The sequence below is a fragment of the Alternaria viburni genome (genome assembly GCF_023758015.1).
Source record: "Alternaria viburni strain BMP 2772 chromosome Unknown scaffold_12, whole genome shotgun sequence".
NCBI lineage: Eukaryota > Fungi > Ascomycota > Dothideomycetes > Pleosporales > Pleosporaceae > Alternaria > Alternaria viburni.
The window spans coordinates 978,999-997,666 of NW_026055781.1; the positions used below are offsets into that span (position 1 = coordinate 978,999).

The 18,668-nt window shown below is 47.4% G+C and overlaps 5 protein-coding genes across 5 annotated transcripts; 3 read left to right on the forward strand and 2 right to left on the reverse strand.

Moving 5' to 3' along the window:
* Positions 1-3,571: 3,571 nt before the first annotated feature.
* J4E79_006361 (uncharacterized protein) lies at positions 3,572-5,290 on the forward strand (the record flags this gene model as incomplete). The annotated part of the gene is made up of 2 exons (XM_049355232.1): positions 3,572-5,198; positions 5,253-5,290. 2 exons carry the CDS (start codon positions 3,572-3,574, stop codon positions 5,288-5,290), a joined length of 1,665 nt encoding a protein of 554 aa, XP_049210628.1.
* Positions 5,291-6,406: 1,116 nt separating this feature from the next.
* Positions 6,407-8,327, forward strand: J4E79_006362 (uncharacterized protein; the record flags this gene model as incomplete). The annotated part of the gene is made up of 5 exons (XM_049355233.1): positions 6,407-6,588; positions 6,641-6,830; positions 6,886-7,177; positions 7,243-7,370; positions 7,425-8,327. 5 exons carry the CDS (start codon positions 6,407-6,409, stop codon positions 8,325-8,327), a joined length of 1,695 nt encoding a protein of 564 aa, XP_049210629.1.
* A 506-nt stretch (positions 8,328-8,833) lies between these two features.
* Positions 8,834-11,062, reverse strand: J4E79_006363 (uncharacterized protein; the record flags this gene model as incomplete). The annotated part of the gene is made up of 7 exons (XM_049355234.1): positions 8,834-9,104; positions 9,170-9,245; positions 9,303-9,644; positions 9,694-10,366; positions 10,416-10,450; positions 10,501-10,909; positions 10,976-11,062. The coding sequence occupies 7 exons, from the start codon at positions 11,060-11,062 to the stop codon at positions 8,834-8,836; spliced, it is 1,893 nt and encodes a 630-aa protein (XP_049210630.1).
* Positions 11,063-12,369: 1,307 nt separating this feature from the next.
* J4E79_006364 (uncharacterized protein) lies at positions 12,370-14,449 on the forward strand (the record flags this gene model as incomplete). The annotated part of the gene is made up of 3 exons (XM_049355235.1): positions 12,370-12,384; positions 12,460-12,656; positions 12,703-14,449. The coding sequence occupies 3 exons, from the start codon at positions 12,370-12,372 to the stop codon at positions 14,447-14,449; spliced, it is 1,959 nt and encodes a 652-aa protein (XP_049210631.1).
* Positions 14,450-15,310: 861 nt separating this feature from the next.
* J4E79_006365 (uncharacterized protein) lies at positions 15,311-17,699 on the reverse strand (the record flags this gene model as incomplete). Its single annotated transcript, XM_049355236.1, has 4 exons — positions 15,311-15,539; positions 15,617-17,052; positions 17,105-17,426; positions 17,482-17,699. The coding sequence occupies 4 exons, from the start codon at positions 17,697-17,699 to the stop codon at positions 15,311-15,313; spliced, it is 2,205 nt and encodes a 734-aa protein (XP_049210632.1).
* Positions 17,700-18,668: the final 969 nt, after the last annotated feature.

The window sequence follows — 18,668 nt, forward strand, 5'->3', positions numbered from 1 at the left end:
GGCTAAATATAGGCTTTTTATTAGCTTAAATAGCGTAAGTAGTTAAAATAATTATAAAGCTATATTTAAGTAAATTCTAGAGGCTAAATACTATTCTAGAGAAGCTAGTAAATATTTAGAAAGACTTTTTAAGTATAAAAAGAGTTATAAAAGCTACTAGAATACTATATAGAGTACTAGAAAACGTAGTAAAGCTATAAAATAGCTACTCTATCTACTTTATTTACTTTTTAAATAATTCTTAAGTTTATTATATTTATAAAAGTAGCTATAAAAGCTTTATTAGTAGAAAAAGTAGTAGAAAAAAACTATAAAGAAAGTAGAATATTCTTTTTCTTTTTTTCTCTTAGTTAGGTAGCTTTAGGTATTTATAAAAGAAGCTTCTAAGTTACTAAAACTTTTTTAGTAGTAGTAGAATTATAAGATTCTTAAGTATTAACTAGGTAATAAAATATCTTTATAAGTGCTTCTTTCTTCTCTCTTCTTAATAGTATTAGAAGTAGATTCTAGAGCTAGAAGAGCTCTAAATTATATATAGAAAGCTTTTCTCTTACTTTTAGTAGCTTTAGCTACTAGTGCTAGTTAATAAACTAGAGAGGTATTAAAAAAATAGCTTCTAGCTAGCTTTTTTAAAGCTCTAGAGTTCTATATTTAATAAAGTACTTATAGAGAAGTTTATAGGTAGTAGTAAAGAAGTATATATAGTTAAGAATCTTCTTAAGTTTAATAGTAGATACTAGAATAACTTACTTTTTAATCTTCTTAAAAGTAAAGTAGAAAATACACCTATAAAGAAGCTAGAACTTAGAGCTAGTAATATTAATAAGAACCTTATTTATATTATTTAAGTAGCTAGTATTATACTTATTTCTAACGCTTTATATTATCTAATAGAGGTTCTTAATAATATAAAGTGTAAGGCCTAGAGCCTAATAGAGCTTAGTAGATCTTACTAGAGCTTATTAGACTAAAGCCTTACTATCTATATATATATTATCTTAGACTAAGAATACTATCTTAGTTATTCTTACCTTTTTAGGTTATATTAGTCTAGCGGTCTAAGACTAGGTTCTTATATAATAACTAAGATAACCTCTTCTAGATCTAGAGTTTAAATCTCTACTCTAGAAAAGAAAGCCTAGCGTTTCTTTTAAGAAAATCTATATATTAGCCTAGAGTAAAGGCTTAACTAGAACTAGTATAGTTCTAGCTAATAGATAAGCTTCTATTAATATATATAAAGCTGCTTTAAGGCTAGTATATATATATCTAGCTAGAGGTCTAGCTAGAATCTAAGAGAGAGAATAGTGTAAGGCCTAGAGCCTAATAGAGCTTAGTAGATCTTACTAGAGCTTATTAGGCTAAAGCCTTACTATCTATATATATATTATCTTAGACTAAGAATACTATCTTAGTTATTCTTACCTTTTTAGGTTATATTAGTCTAGCGGTCTAAGACTAGGTTCTTATATAAAGAAAGTAACTCTAAGACTTATAAGTAAGCCTACTCTTTAGCTAAGTATAAGCTAACTCTATTTTTAATATTATAATTATACTAAAATCTAAAAGATCTTAGTATAGGTACTCTACCTATTTAGCTACCTAAAAAAGCTACTTTTTCTTAAGATACTTTAAAAGTAATACTTACTCTAAGTAGTTATAATATAAGAGTCTTTAGTACTTCTTAAACTACTTCTAAATTAGCTACTTTACTAGTTTATTTTATTTTACTATAAACTTATTTTATTTTATCTAGATCTTCTTTTTTACTTTAAAGTCTTTAAAGTAGTAAATATTCTAGATAGAAATAGCCTACTTCTAGATATTCTAATTAATATACTAGAAATAGAGATAGTAAAATATATCTAAAAATACTTTTTAAAAAAAGCTTTTTAGAGTAGTCTTATAGTTAGTAATAAAGATTTTAAGAAATACCTAAAGCTATTTAAAGAGCTTCTAAAGCTAGAAAATTATTTAAGTATACTTATTAGTATTCTCTCTACTTATAAAACTAAAAGTAATACTAAAAGTACTATTTTTAGCTATCTACCTATACGCGTAAAAAAGTAGTATTTAAAACTAGTTTATTTTATAAGTAGCGTTAATAATAATAATATTTAGATTACTTTAAATTATATTAAAAGTAAAAAGATAAATAAAAAATAGTAAATAAAAATACTAGCTAAGGTTATATTTAAGTATAAAAAAGTACTTCTTATCTATTTTCTTTTCTTTAAAGATATTTAGAATATTAAGAAGTACCTCTATATTAGACTTTTTATAACGCTTCTCTTTCTAGAGCTTCTAGACTTTATTCTTAATATTTTAAAGATTAAACTTATAGCTAGTAGTAAGTAAGTTTTTATATATCTTTACTATAGTATTATTCTACTTCTACTACTACTAAATTTAAGTAATAATATTATTATTACACTTTCTATAATAGAGAAAAGCCTTAGAAGTACTACTATAAAAATAGTTATAATAGAGTACTTCTACTATAAAGTACTAAGCTCTATCTTTAAGCTTTAGCTTACTTTTTTATTTATAGCCTATCTAGAAAAAGCTTTAATTTTTTTAAATCTCTCTTAATACTAGCTTATACTTTCTATAGTAATTATAAATAATTATAGCTAATATTATCTTTCTATATAGTAGCTACCTTAAATATTTAGTCTTATTAGCTTAAAGTATAATTATAGTAAATCTATAGCTTATAGTAGCTTTATTTAAAGTATTTTTTTTATTACTAATATATTTAAAGTAGTAAATCTTTAGTAAAAGAACTCTTTTATAAAGTATCTATTAAGTATTATTAGTTTTTAAATTATACTTAGTTAGTAACTATAAAATTAAGCTATTAAAGGTAATTTAGTTATTATTAAAAAAGTTATTAAAGTTAAAGTATTAAAAGCTAAAAGAATTATAATTATATTTAGGTATTATTATAAAGTTCTAGAACGCGTTAATACTACTCTAGATAAATTAATTAATATTAATTTACTTACCTAACTAATTTTTATAATTTTTAGTATTTTAGACTTATAAAAATAATATAAAACTTTTATATATATAACTTTAATAAAATTATATAAGTAATAATAGTTATAGTAAGTATAAAATAAAAAGTTATTAAAGTATTAATATTCTAATTTTGCTATAGAGGTAAGTATAGGCTCTTTTTAGCGTTAAAAATTATACTCTAATACTTTTATAGCTAAATTAGCTAATTATCTATATTTTAGCTAAAATACGCCTTAAGCTACTTTATATATCTATATAGTAAAAGAGCTTATAAAAAGAAAAAGTTTATTATATTAATTTTAGTTTTTTAATAAAGTTAATATAAAGTTTTAGTAGACTTTATTTTATTAGAACTTACTCTAATAGTTACCTATATAAGCTTAGCGTCTGTCTATATAGGACTAGCGCATAAAATTAGCCCTAAAATAACTAGGACAAATAACTTTGTTGCTAGGATGAATAACCTCCGCCGTCGGCGCAGCCTCCTCCCACAGCGGCGGCATCTCTCCTGCGCAACGACGACGACGACGCCGACAAGCAGCTCGCCATGGACTTTGACGAGGCGCTGCCCTCTTCGCCGCCGCCCTCTTCGCCGCCGTGCGCGGGCACCGACGACCTCGCGCCCAGCCCCTTCTTCGAGCGGCACCCCACGGCCTTCACCACCAAGTCGAGCTCCCCTCCGCCCGTCTTCTCCAGCGACGACTCGTGCGAGTCGGTCGACGTGGCCAACTACGAGTCCCCGCGCATACACAAGAACAAGCGCAAGGGCGCGTGGTGGGACACGCACGCGTCTGCCCACGCCAGCCCCCAAGTCAAGAAGACCAAGTTCGCGCGCAACTTGGACTCGGGCATCTACATGCTCAGCGACGCGACCAGCAGCTGCGACGACCTGCCCCTGCCCCCGTACATGCCGCCAGCCTCTCTCCGCGCCGCCGTCTCGCTCCCCCGCTCGCTACACGCGCGAGCTGCCGACGATGAGGCCATGGACGTCGACGTCGACGTGGCGAGACACGCCGCTCCAGCGGCCGTCTTCAACCGGCACATCGACGACGGCCTTGCCGCGGACCGCGAGTCGTACGACCTCGTTGGCCTCGACCTCGCCGACCGCGACATCACACGCATTGGCGAGCTCAATTCCGTCATCAGCCACCCTCCCGTCTACGACAACGAGCTCCCCACGGCGGGCCAGTACCGCTCTCTGCTCCCCAGGCTCCACGTCAACCTCGGCAAGAACAAGCTCCGTCGCCTCGTGCCCGCTTTGTTCCACCTCGACGATCTCACTGGCCTCTATCTGCGCCAGAACGACATCGACGAGCTTCCCCAGCAAATCAGCCGCCTGCGCAAGCTCGAGGCCCTCGACGTATCCCTCAACAAGCTTCACTACCTCCCCTTCGACATCGTCACTCTTCTTGCCCCACATGGAAACATGACCCGCCTCACTCTCATGGGTACCGATCTGCTCCAGCCAATGTCCTTCCGCCGCTTCTCCCTCACCGACTACCAGAAGCAACACCAAGGGCCCCTTCACCACCTCGATGACGTACGAGAAGACGCAAACAAGCAGCTCGCTCATCTCTATCCAACGCTGGCAACGTGCCAAGACCGCGACCAGGCTGTCTGGCGCATCCGCTATTTCGAGTCCTGGGCCAACTCTTTTGGCGGTGCAGACGACGCCCGAGAGTGCGCCGCTGAAGATGTTGGCTTCTATTCGCACCACCCGTCGTTGCGCCTAGAGGCTTTAGTAGAGGGCGATGCCGTTGCCCACGCGCCACGGTACATTGCTCGGACTCTGGTTTCATACTATGGGCAGGATGGCAAGCTTCTCAAGGGCTCTCCAAAGCTCCCTACTTCCGACCAGGAACACTACCCCGTCATCATCGAGACGAATCAGGGTACATACGGCCTACCTTCCTCACCGTGGTTCGTCCCTCCGTGCACAAGCAAAGTTTCCTCCCTCTTCACAACGACCCTGCATATGGCACTTCACTCTTTGGAGCCCCACAAAATACGTGACTATCTCAGCCCGTGTGCTCTCCCCATGGTGGAAGCCATTCTCTCGCGAGCAGAAGCGAACGCTGCCGACGGATACGGTCTCTTCCGCGAGTGCCATGTCTGTCGCAAGCATTACGTTGTGGCACGCGCCGAGTGGGTTGAATTCTGGAGTCGGGGCTCAGGTGACTTTCTTCCACTGAGAGTTAGCGTATGCTCGTGGGGTTGTGTACCTCCAGGCATGGTCAAGAGACCGCAGAAGGAATTGACATGGTGAGGCCAGGAGGTCGTCAGTCGATGCCAGACAGTAACGTGGGATGTTTATTGTAGTTACAAACCATCAAGTTGTGTCGTGAAACAAGTCATACTCTTGCAGGAATACACCAAAGACACTCGGGTTGCATCGGTCACACAGTCTCCGACACGCCTGTCTATCCCGACACCTACAACACTACCCGTTGACTCGAGATGTAGCTAGGTAGAAATCTTGTAGCAACTCCCATATCCATGCAGTAACACCTTCTTGGCATGGTGCTCAATAGCCATCGTACCTTGGCCCGTCTACTCCACATGCGAAAAGCCCTTGGCGGAAAGTGCGCTAATCTTGCTGGTCGCGTTTACGACAGCTGCTCTACATCACTCATATTCCGAAACTTAAGCGTGTTGCCTACGCTTGGAACATGTATGGTGGAATGATGACAACCGTAGCTGCCTCTCTCAGCTAGATGGATTGCTAGCCGAAACAGGCTTGGACGGCGCTGTTCGGACGATTGCGATAACAACACGCCGTGTTAGTGGGCATCCCTGGTGCATCACTACTTCTTGTAGGCCTATATCTCGTACTCCAATTCCTGATTCGATACCAAGATGTAAGGCTCGCCAAGCACACCTGGGCATGTTCTATGTGCGAGCGTGTTTGTCGTGCCTTCCGATACCACCTGCACACAAGCACTTCTACGCAGCTGCGCAGTTCCATGCTGCACCCATGGATGTGCAGATGGAATCGAACATCTCTACAAGTAGCCTAGCTCGTCTATGAACACTGAAGAAGCTTATCAGCTCTTGTACTCTCTTGCCGTTGTCCTTATCGGCGCCTATCTTCAGCCCTGGTTCGTATCCTTGCCAGTCTCGACTCGTTCCACCGGACCATCGTCCGCGGCTTGACGTGAGCGTATGGAGAAAGCCATATCAGCGTTCATCTGGGGTTATCATGTCCGGCTTGGTGAATCCGCGTGGGACTACGTATCGCAGCTGGACAAGCATTCCTTGGTTACACGGCTAGCATGCTGACCGGGTTTACTTGATCCGACTGCATGCAAGACTCTTATCTACAATTCAACTCCCTTTTCTACTTCTTGACTGATTGTTTACCGTCAGAGTCCCAAAAGCAGTCATGTCCGAGAAGAAGGCAGAAGACTCGGCTATCGGAGAACAGAGCGTGGACTATGGCATTGGCCATGTTCGCAAGTCGCATACGGCGAGTCGCAGGAAAAGCTCCGCGGTCGATCCAGAGATTATTGCGGGAGAGATATTCGACGAGCGTTATGAGACTACCCAGCGTGGTCTGAAGTCACGGTCAGTAGACCCCTCTTGATACCCTATATCCTCAAAGACTGACGGAACGTAGACATGCTCAAATGATTGCGTTGGGTGGCACAATAGGCACTGGGCTCTTTGTCGGCTCAGGCCAAACCCTCGCTCGTGGCGGCCCGGCCTTCATCCTGTCCACGTACATCGCCATGTCGTTCTTGATCTTTTGTACCGTTGCGGGTATCATTGAAGTCGCGGCCTATCTGCCGACCCCGGGGTCTTCCATGGTAACTTGTGGCCGTACCCAAGGCATGTGACACACGACTGACCTTGTACCTTCAGAACCTTTTCGGTTACCGCTATGTGTCGCGCTCTATGGGGTTCGGCCTGGGTTGGCTATACTTCTACTCGCTCGGTATCCTTGTGCCTTACGAAATCACGGCAGCCGGGTTGGTCATTGAGTATTGGAACCCGCCCGTGAACATCGCAGTGTGGATCACAGTCATGATCATTGTCATCGTTGGACTGAACTGCTTTCCAGTCAGGTTCTACGGCGAGACAGAGTTCTGGTTTGCCGGAACAAAGGTTATCATGATTTTAGGGCTCCTGATTCTGTCATTTGTTTTGTTTTGGGGTTAGTAATACCCCTGCACAAACTGCGTATGATACAACCACTGACTTTATACATTTATCTTAAAGGCGGCGGTCCACAGCATGACCGACTCGGCTTCCGGTACTGGAAGAACCCTGGCGCGGCGAATACGTATCTAGAAGAAGGAAATGCTGGGCGATTTGTGGCCCTCTTATCCACTATGGTACTCTCTGCTGTAAGCATGCTTCCGGCGAAGCCTTATATCTACTTGTCTGACCCTCATGTCTAGTTCCCCTTCACGTTTGCTCCCGAGCTTCTCGTTGCAACAGGTGGCGAGATGCAGTCACCGCGTCGCAACTTGCCTACTGCGGCACGCAGATACATATACCGCCTACTCTTCTTCTATGTTGGCAGCGTACTGGCTATCGGAATCATTTGCCCCTCCGACGACCCCATCATTACGTCTGGTGGTTCTGGAGCTGGCTCCTCGCCCTTTGTTGCGGGAATTAAGAACGCTGGCATCCCCGTGCTGGACAGCATCATCAACGCAGGTATCATCATCAGTGCATGGTCGTCCGGAAACTCCTTCCTATTTTTGTCCTCGCGCTCGCTATACGCGCTCGCCCTGTCTGGCAACGCACCTTCCGTCTTCAAAGCATGCACCAAGTCCGGTGTACCGTATTGGGCTGTTACTGCCTCTTCGTTGTTCTGCGTTCTGGCATACCTAAACGTAGGCAGCGAGAGTGCGGTCGTCTTTAACTGGTTCGTGAATTTAACAAACACGTCTGGATTCATCTCCTGGATCTGCTGCGGCATCATCTTTCTGCGCTTCCGGAAAGCCTGCGAAACGCAAAACATCACGGATCTTCCATATCGCTCACCGGTGAACAAGTGGGGTGCTTGGTGCGTCATCATCAGCTTTACAATTCTCTGTTTGGTCAACGGGTTCGATGTCTTCTGGCCTGAGAAGTGGGACGTTAGCTCTTTCTTTACTGCGTACGTGGGTATTCCCATGTTCTTCCTGTTCTATGGGGGGCATCGGATTTGGGCCTGGAGCGATAGTTGGGCTTATGATCCAGCAGAGGTAGATCTGAAGACGGGTATGGATCAGGTGCTTGCTGAGGAGGTGCCGGCGCGAACAATGAATATGAAAGGGCCATGGTGGAAGAAAATCACCTTGCTTTGGCAATAGAGGCGAAGGCGCTTCGAAGAGCTGTACGACAGGGGCAGGCAGCTATCGGTTCTCCCAAGTCATGTTTTTGTTCTACCATCATTCATTATGCAACATCTCGGACATTGCCCATCAAGCCTCTTCTCTTATATCCCCCTCCCGGACGGTCCCGTAACGTCCTGACTGAGGGAAGGAGACATGCCCGTGTCATTTTCCTAGCATCCTCCGATGGAATCTGATGGAAGGAAGCACACCATCGTCTTCGGGGCCCAGGCTTCGCAATGGTGGGTACTCAAGATAGCAGCACGTGAGGGTCAGAAGAAGCTGCGTAGCTCCGGAAGAAATTAGCGCCAAACGTGCCGCCTGCGTCATTGACCAGCCCTGGAGGGATGTGGGGCCGGGTGGCTGGGTACCGCATCATCAACATTCAGCCGACTACGCTACTACGCTTGTCCATTGCTTCATCATCTGCAACCGACTACCGTATCTTCCCTAACTTCATCAAGTTCATTCTGGTACAATCCATCTCAGTCGTCTTCATCTTCCTTCTTCCGCTGGCGGTTCAGCTCATCGATAACCTTCTTGCCACACGCCAAAACCTCCAGTGTCCGACTCTTGTTATCGTGGTCTCTTGTTTCCGGGACCAAGAAATATGTTGTTACGGCACCTGCTAGCATGAAAGCGCTCATTACTTGCAGGATATGTCCGAAATTCTTGCGTTCCCATTCAAAATCGCTTGTGGGTTCGGATTTGTCGGATTGGAATGCATATGCCAGAAAGACTTGCACCACCCAAGACCTATGGTGCGAGTTTTCGAAGTCAGTAAATGTCTCATATGCAGTTCTTCCGCGGTTTGTCCTCACCCGAGTTTGCCACTAGCCGCAGCTATGCCGTGGCAGGTGCACCGGTACCTCGTAGGGAATATCTCGGCAGGGATAACTTGATGCACGAAATTAGTAGATGTTTCACAACAGGTCGCACACGGATATCACTTACTAAAAGTCGTCACATTCGGTCCCAGGTTGAAGGCGATGTGGCTGAGCACGTAAAGCACAATGAGTCCCGAGCGACTGCTGTCGAGTAGGTTGGTCCAAGCACTTCCGGTTACGATGAAGAGAACGAATAGAACCAAGAACCCCCAGAACTGAATCACTTTTGGCGAAGCATGCTTGACAATCTTGATCATTAGCAGGCCGCCGACAACTGTCCCTATGGAAACCATCACCAGGGTGTGTTTGCTATTATCACTCAACGTCTGGTAGACGGAAGATCTGCTGTTGTTGTTTCCCTGCCAGATGTGGCTGACAATTTCTGGTGAAGAGAGGCCCAACCCATAGACTGTCTCAAATTTAGTGGTTTTACCGCAGTGGTCTGGCAGTGTACCTACACGCGAAATCGAGAAACAGCCAGGCCAACGACGTTCCTAGAAGGTACTGCCAGTTTTTCTCCGCTATAAAGAATTGTTTTGCGTCGGCCCACGAGGCAAGTGGAGGAACAAAATCCGGGTCGCCTGGAGGAAGCCGGCCGCGGGGCGCTGCGGCGGGACGAAGATGTACGTCACTGAGGCGGTGTCCGGAGTCACTGTCGCTCTCAATCTCCTCGTCGGGTGCAATCACCGAAGCGTTGGTCGATTGCCTCGATACAGGCCTCGAAACTTCCTGTGTTGCAGCCAGATCTAGCAGTTCCCTCTCGCCATGTTCGGGGTCTGTTCCGGGCGCACCAAAGTAGTTCGCCGTATCTTCGAGGGTGCTTTTTGTGTTTTGCAAGATGTCCAGCGTATACCTCGGACTCTCTGGTATCGTGAATCGAAACAGCAGAGCGATGAGAGCCGGCACAATGCCGATCCCAACTACGAGCCTCCAAAGTCGATCGATAGCTCGGAAGCACTCCAAGTCGGCAGGCTGACAAGACTGCGTGGCCTCCTTGATCCATGGCTTGTACGACTCCACTGCAGCAAGTGATAGAACATTGGCGAGCAGCTGTCCAACAGGTTGGGCGAAGAAAACCCAGCTCAACATTCGCGCACGATGTTTGCGAGGTGCGAACTCGGCAGTAATGACCTGAACCCACGATTAGCATCAGCACGGTCACGTTGGAAACAATACCTACAGCACTCAAAGGGTAGTCCGCCCCGATACCGATCCCTAGTTATCGTCAGTCTTACGATGCATTCGTACATCAATTCGCTTCTTACCCATGATCGCTCGCCAGGTGATCAGCCATCCTCCAATTGCCATGCTGTTCTTCTCCCCGTTCGAACTCATGAGCAGCAGCATTGTGCCAACGATGACGATTACCAGCTCAAGACCATACATTTTTCGTCGGCCCAATATGTCTGCCGCGAAGCCGAATCCTATCTGGCCGACCATTGTACCCGCTAGTGTGGAACACATCATGGCTGTCTTGACAGAGGACGGCACCGAGGGTATACCGCCTTCGTTGCGATTAGGCCAGTAGACATAACCGAGCATGGGGGTAACGACATTCAAAGCAAAAAGGCCGAACGAATCTGTTAGGAAGCCGATCCCAGCTACTACTACTACCCAGACCTGGAAGGGCGCTGAATCAATCGTCGCGAGAGTCCACCGTCGACGCCTTATCTCCTGTCCATCAGATTAGCAAGAGAAGATCGATCCTAGGACTACTACGAGTGGCAGAGGGAAACCTACTGGTATACCGCTCCCGCCTGTTGTTATGTCCGGCACCCCAACTTGGTGGCCTCTCATTGGACGCATGATCCATTTACGGAGGCCCATTGTAGCGATAGGGGTGACAGAACTGTAACAGTATGGTAGTTATACCTACGTGCGAGGGTTCCGGCAATAGTCAGTATGTAACGGGGTCTGTCGTGCAGAACCGCCTTGGGGCAGCATCTTTCATATTGTGAATGCGCAAAGCTTCAGCCTCCACCATGACACGGACTACCGAAGGCAGATTTCAGACGGCGTGCATAGCCCGATACCACAAGGCAAACCGGTCAACAGAATAGGACGTATGCGAACTGGCCCTATTCGTGCGTTCTCAATCAGCGCATCCAATCTCGTTTGGTTCGCCGAAGTCAGGCTTGGTGGCGTTCATTGCCGCGATCCAAGCGTCCAGGCCTTCATCACTGGAGTCCTTTGGAATGTGTGGTTGCTGCTGATGTCTAAATCATGGTGCATTCTCCGGCTCCTCCCGTTTGCGATGCTTCCGAGGTCGTTCAGCTGCGAACGCTGCGATGAGTGGGCAACAGCATCTTGCTTTATGAAATCCAGTTCCTTGTGAGTTCGTGCAGGCTGCATCAAAACATGTTCCGAGATTCCAAGGGAAAGCCACGCGTGGCTGAATCGAGCCCTGGAGTTGGCTGGCCCGTCTGGTAGTCGACCATGGCCGTTCGCTCCCCCACGTGTTGATCTTCGCAACCTCATTGAACGCCAAAAGCTACTATGCCGAATTAGGCGTACCATTCTAATACCGCCACATGCACAAACACGAGCTGTCCGCCACCTTTGGATAAGCTCATGGCTGCCCTGGGCTGCCCTGATTGCTGCCGACAGTAGAAGGCTTCGACGAGTTTGCGTGCCTGAGCGGTAGCAGGATGTCAGCAGCGCCGTGAGCCACCCCCCAGATGCCGGAGCGGTCTACCTTAGGCTAGCTCTATCGGACGCGTGACGAAGAGACGACCGTAAGCTCAGGTGGTTCTTACTACACCTGCTTGTCCTTTTCATGGAAGCCTGATGCTTGGACGATGATTGTCCCTACTGTGCACCAACAGTTCTATAACGTATGAGCAGTCTTTACACAAACTCTGTTGCGCTTGAGCGCGGCGCAACCCTACGAATATGTCCTTTGGGTGCAGTCCGTCCGATGTTCTGAAATTGTTGGAGATTTCGACCCGTGTATATCTTGCGTTCAAAGGTATGGCGCCAGCTACCCCCCTCTGGTGGCAGTCATCAGGGACCACCTCGCTCATCATTGCCACTAGATGCCAACGAAAATTCGGAAGCGCAAGTCAGTGGGCTTGTTAAGGAATTCACCACATTCCATGGCTGTCTCAAAGAGCTGGGCGAGCTAATGAAACAATATGGCCAGCCGCTACGTGAGCGTTCATCTGTGTACTACATTTGCGGCATGCACTGACGCGAGATAACATCGCGCAGCATTCCCTGTCCAGGATTTCGAAGACACACTGAAGAAGTGTGAAAAGACCCTGGAGCCATACGCTGAACATCTCGTCGATAAGAAGATGACCGTCAAGAAGTTCATCTTCACGATCAGATACATCGGGATGGAAAAGGAGATCGATGGGCTGAGGAAACAGATCAGCGGCCATTACCAAGCGCTGAACATGTGCATTTCCTTTCTGCAATTGTAAGCCTCTTTCGTACTCGAAACAGCAGTCGCTGACCGTCGTTAGGCGGCTACATCTCGAGGCAACCAAGCAGACTCAGCGTCTTCTCGACGCTGCGCCGTCTCGTACAGTAAATCTAGGCGGCCGCTCTTACTCCACAAACACTCTTGGTGTTCCAAGCAACCGCGCACCACTGGCACTCGCGTCTTCCGACGAACACCCGTTGTTCAGCGAATGGAAAATCTTTGATCGATGGCTGCAAAGTGAGGACGAACGTGTTGCTCAAGAAGCGGGACTATCGCGGCCTCTTTCTCTGGGAGACACACCTGCTACGTTTTCTACTGGTGATGTTCAGACAGCTGCTGTACTATATCATCTGAGACGGCAGGTCGATGACGCGATTTTCATCGAGGAGAATCGCGCAAAGCGAGCTACGGCGGAGAAACGCTCACACTTGGTCCCAAGCGACGCGATGAAGCAGCAGGTCCGCAACATGCCACCAGCTCCATTGCGAACCTATACCCTCGAGACAGATCACTCCGGGAACTTCACCATGTTTGGCCAAGACAGCTTGAGTGACTCCACGGGCAGCAACCGCCCGACCTTGAGTCTACAGCCATCATCTCCAGATTACTTTGGATCAGTCGATTGGTCGCAGTCGCCTAGACCGACATCGCTTGAGCCTAATAGGATACCTTTTAGTTCCACAGTTGCCTGTAGCGAAAGCTCTTCGCCCGCATCACCGTCGTCAACGGGTACTGCCTCAGAGAAGCCCTTATCTCCCACTTTGCGGCGCAGTCTCTCGCGCACATCCCTGGCAACCATGGCATTAGGAGACGCTGCACTCGACTGGAAGCGAATATGTCGCAACGTTCAGGTCGAACGAAAGTCTCTGAAGTACGGATCCGAAAATCACGAGTGCGAGGTTCGGTGGCGATATCGAGAAGATACTGGCATCTCGCTGCGAACAGTCTATCACTCTAGCCAAGACAGGAAGCTTCGAACATGGACTGAACAGCACTTTCCTGCTACCGGGCCAGCGATACCCTTGACTACCACGTATGTTGACGGTGCAGTGTCTGTCGATTTTCCGCGCAGCTCGTTCGGGAAACTCAACAAGCAGTATGTTGACATCAAGTACACGTTCATTGGCCACGAATCAGCAAACAGATTCCAGACCTTGTTGTACACCAACAACGGTGCCGACTCTGCTAATCTCGAATTTGATCGACCCATATCGAGCATATCCTCGGATCACAATCCGACTGAATGTCGTGGAAGAAATTTGCGGCTGTGGCGGCGTACCGAGACGCATCTAGCGGATGGTGGGCTCGTTACGTCTGAGGTCCTGATCCTGCTGTTTTACACGAGCGCATTGGAAGAGGATGGGCACTGGGTCGAGGAGCCGCACTACGCATTCGAATGGCTCACGGAGTCGGTCTATAAGAAAGACAGTGACAAGCTTACGCTTCTCTTCTCAAAAGACGCACCGCGTTGGGCGACTGATAAGCTTTTCAAACGCCGCAAGTCATCCACACAGACGGATTCCGAAGCAGCGAATCCGTCTCGCAAGAAACGCAACGACTCTATGGAAATGCTACGGTTTTCTCGATCAGACAGCGTTACTTCAGGGTCGTTGAGCGGCTCGCCGATTCCTTTGAAAAATATATCGGGTGGTGGTGGTTTCTCGAGGGCTGCTAATCTGAACCGGTTTGGGTATTCGGCGTTAGAGATCAAGTTCCAGAGCAGGAAGGACAGGATGGCGTTCTTAGACATCTGGAAACAGTACGTCAAGCCGCTGAGTGTGTCCTGAAGATTGCAATGGGCAGATAGAAAGTACAGGGCGCATTGTACTGTACCGTGGTTTTATGCACAGATATCCGGAAGTCCGACCTTCCAAGCAGACGGACTGTTGAAGATTAATATTTGGAACAAGAGGTGTGCGATGAGAAAGGCTCCAAAGTGAATGTAGTCGTCTTGTCAAGCACAGACAGGGCACACTGGTTGCTGTAAAGCTTCACGAAATCTAATTGAGACGAACATCGCTTTGTAATGCTAGTAGCGACAATCACAAAGTTTACAAAACTGCCTCGTTATTGAAGAAGTGTGCACGGCTTCGATCGAAAACACCTGATTGCGGGCACCACGGATGCGCATGACACGTCGTCCGCACGGACTTTGCGCTTATCCAACTCGGGTGCTGCACATGTATTACGTATCGGTCTATGATGTACTCAGCGATGACACGTTGGGAAATGCAATGAGGCATTGTCCGCGGAATGAAACCTACATGGGATCGTAGCAGGACTTATAAGCGAGTCCGACTCATTGTTGAGGGCGAAGGGTTGGAAGGCGAGGGCCTGGATCCTGTGGGCGGCACATTTCATTTTACCCGCATCAAGTTGTTCTCGCATGTACGTATACGAGAAGGCGTTCCGATGAAAGATGTACCCCTCATATTTGAAGCAGTCATGATCTGATTGGGAGTTGGGGCGAGAGCTAGATAATTACAAAAAGCCACCTTTCATCACGCTTATCACAGCTTGGAACCATGACGGAAGCACCTCAGAGCTGGAAACAGCTTGTAGTAGAACTTTTGAATAATGAGAACCATGAACAGTAATGACGGAATGTTGCGCGATCAACAGTATGTAGACATCCATGTAGAAGTAAATCAAATACAGGTCTTATTGGCAGCCATTTTGCCGAACTCATCCACATTCAGGACAGCACCTTCTGCATCGTATTCAATCCTGACCTGCTGGTTGCTCGAGACAGAGGGATCGCCTACAAGGTAGTTGAGCGGTTCGAACCTCATGGCCGAATGAGCAGAGCTGAACATAGTATTGGGCAAGTCGCCGGTGTGCGGAAGATGGTGCATGCCGAGATTGAACCAAAGCACTCTGTGTTCTGTTAGTAGTTGATATATTACGGGGTGCAGTATCAACAATAGATGGAGAAAGGAGGTGGGTTTACGAACAAATCTTCTTGATCCAGACTCTCGTCGTCAAAGAAAGTCTCAAAGTTGACAAGCGGATCGTCCTTGGAGAACTGGTTATTGGCATCCGCAGCCCTTGGCTCAGTGTCCTTTTGCTGTGTGACATAGAAGTCGTGAGTCACAAAGGCACCTGTCTTGCCAGTGTTTGTCGAGTTCGTTTGTGTAAGGTGGATGGTGCCGGCAGATCTTTTGATTCTGTAACCTGGGTACTCGCCATACGGGTTCGGTGTGTCCCTATTGACAATGGCGTACAACACGTTATCGTTCTCGGCCCAATTGATCATGGACTCGCTCTCGTCGGCTACCCAAGATCGCTCAGCCTTGAATGTATTGTATACGCGACCCTGGCTCCAAGGATACGCTGTCGAAGTCGGCACAAACTGTAGCTTTTGTACACTGTTCTTCCTGCCGTTGATGTCAAGATCGACCTTGAAAGTGAGGGTGTGGTCGTGCGAGCTACCCGAAAGGAAGTCGTGTATATGGAAGCCGTACTCAGGCTGATCCTCCCAGTAAGCAGCGGCAATGTATCCAGAAAAGCGTGAAGAAACCTCGATACCGCCATCGTAGAAGAAGCTGTAGTCGATGAGGAAGTCGTAGTTGCCTACTGTGGCTACCGTGCGCATGACGAACTGGATGTTCTTTGCTACGCTAGTGTGTGGCGCGGATGGTGAAAAGGAATGGCGACGGATTGGGTAGCCCGCGTCGAATTCGAACAAACATATAGCGTCGGCTTGTGTCTTGACCGTGTCGCCTTCTGTCCATGTTGCAGGTAGGTATGTAGCATGACTAGGGCAGTCATAGCCTCTGACAAGAGGCTGCAAGGTCGATCCCATACCACTCGTGGTATCGAAGAAAGTCGCTTGTGATTGGAAAGGGTCGGAGCCGGAGTATGATGTCAGAGCCTCCTGCAAGGACAACTCGTAAATGATGCGTCTGCCTTTGTATTTGATGTCAAACAACGACAGGCCAAGGTCCTGAGAGACGGCATGATAGAGGGTGAAGTCCATCCAGGATATATATCCCTCTTCCGTATCGATCTTGAATCGCTGGTCGCCCTGAGCGACAGAAGCCGGCGGCGGTAGGTTGTCCAAAGGCATGGGCGTTCCCTGCCTGTCGGTAGACGTCCAGTTTCCCAGTACGTTTGGTGGTGGCGTCTCATAGTCGGGAGCGTTAATTGCGGCACGGAACTCTTCTGTGCTGGCATAAAATTTGCCATACGAGTACCAACCGACAGCTTTCCAGGTATCCGAGATTGGTCCGGTCAAGTCAAATTTCACAGCGAATCCGAGTGGCTCGACGGTAACACTGCTGAGATTGGTGCCAGGGTCCGCAAATGCTCCTGCCCAGGAGATGGTTCGGCCCTCTTCATCCCAGAACGGGCTTCCAAATCTAAGACCAATGCTACCAGTAAGAAAAGTCTGCATGCATGTAAGCCTTTGTTGTTGTATGTTATGGCTGGCTTCCACTCACAGTGTTGAACAATTGCATTGAGATATCCTCAGTCTCTGTCGCGAACCTCGTAAAGAAACTCGTCGCGTCGCTGGGTGAATACATGGGATGCATTTGTGTTCGACCTGGTTGGGAGTTTTGGAACGGGAAAGTCAACGGTTCGACCGCAGTCGCATTGGTTGCTGGCAATGGTCCCACCATGTACTCTTGCCAGTGCTTGTCTGTCGAGTTGGTGGTACCGCTTTGAACAGTAGCTCGCGCATAGCGCTTTGGAGCCGTAGCATTGCTGTCAAGGAAGGGAAGAGTATCCGTCTTGTTGGGATGAAGAAGAGCGAGCTGTACTCTGATATCGCATTAGTGTCCGGCGAGTGAGAGGTGTCTAACCATGGTCGACTTACACGTAACTATCACGGCTAGATCCTTGGTTGCCAGTCAAGCTCATTCGCTCTTGGAGAAGTTCATTGACACTAGCAGCTTCCTCCTCGGAAAGGGTCTTCCACGGGTTTTCATGCGGTGCACTCACTGTGGGCTGGCGGTCGTTGATCGTGTTATCCTGCGCTGTGGAGAAGGTGACCAAGACGGCAGCACCAAGCGTTAAAGAAGAAGTCCACTTCATATTGAGCAGGACGAAATGGAACGAGCGTGCCGTTTCCGACGTGCAGACCTCTGCAGATTATATGCCCGTCTACTGGCCCATGCCTTTGTGGTAACACGGTAGGTCTAGGGGCGTTCGTGCTGTCATCGTGCGTGCGCATCCCCGTGGCTGGCTCGCGTCCTTAGCGACGAGAAGCTATGCCTCAGACATCGGTTTGTTGAGCAGCCTCAAAAAATAACATCACACTGTTGCTTTGCCGCACGCGGTAGGCAAGAAAGGAAGTGATCAGCGCCAGGGTCGCTTTCTGCATGTTGTGCAAGGGAGATTCAGCTCCACATCCGAACGTCACGGACGGAGGCGCCTCCTTTACATGATGCAGCTGCAGAAACGATTCTCGCGACAAGAAACACGAGTGGAGACGCAGAATCGGGAAAAAACATGTTGCTCGAGCGTAAAGGTGTGCCCGGAATGTGGTAGAAGTGTCGCGCACGACTGGTAGCTCAGGGGCGGAGCCTGCCTTCCGGAAGCTTGGTACGGTAAGGTACCCCGCAGAAAGAATACCGGGCAGAAGTAATTAAGCAAACAAGCTTTTTCTGGCTACCTGTCGGTTCCAAGATTTGGTCGCCGATGCTACCTACCTAGATGCGTGATACATGCTTCTGGAATGCTGCAAATAGAACAGCCTGCGTTGCCTCACACCCCCGTTAGTGGACACCTGCAGTCTTCACGTGTCCTGCCCTTCGCCACGCTACACCGTTCCAAATCCCAACCTCTCGTCATCGCCTTCGGTTGTCTGGCCTCTGCTTCTCTCCTCCACTCTGCGTTTTGCGGTCCTGGTCCCACTTGCTCCTTCTCTCCGCAAGTCCTGGCTTGTCTTTCTTGACTCCTTGTATCTGGTGCTCCAGGACTTTCCCCATCACAACCAACATGTTCATAGCCGACTTCATGGCTATGAACATTTTGGAGCTCCGCTCTGGTGTCATGACCATG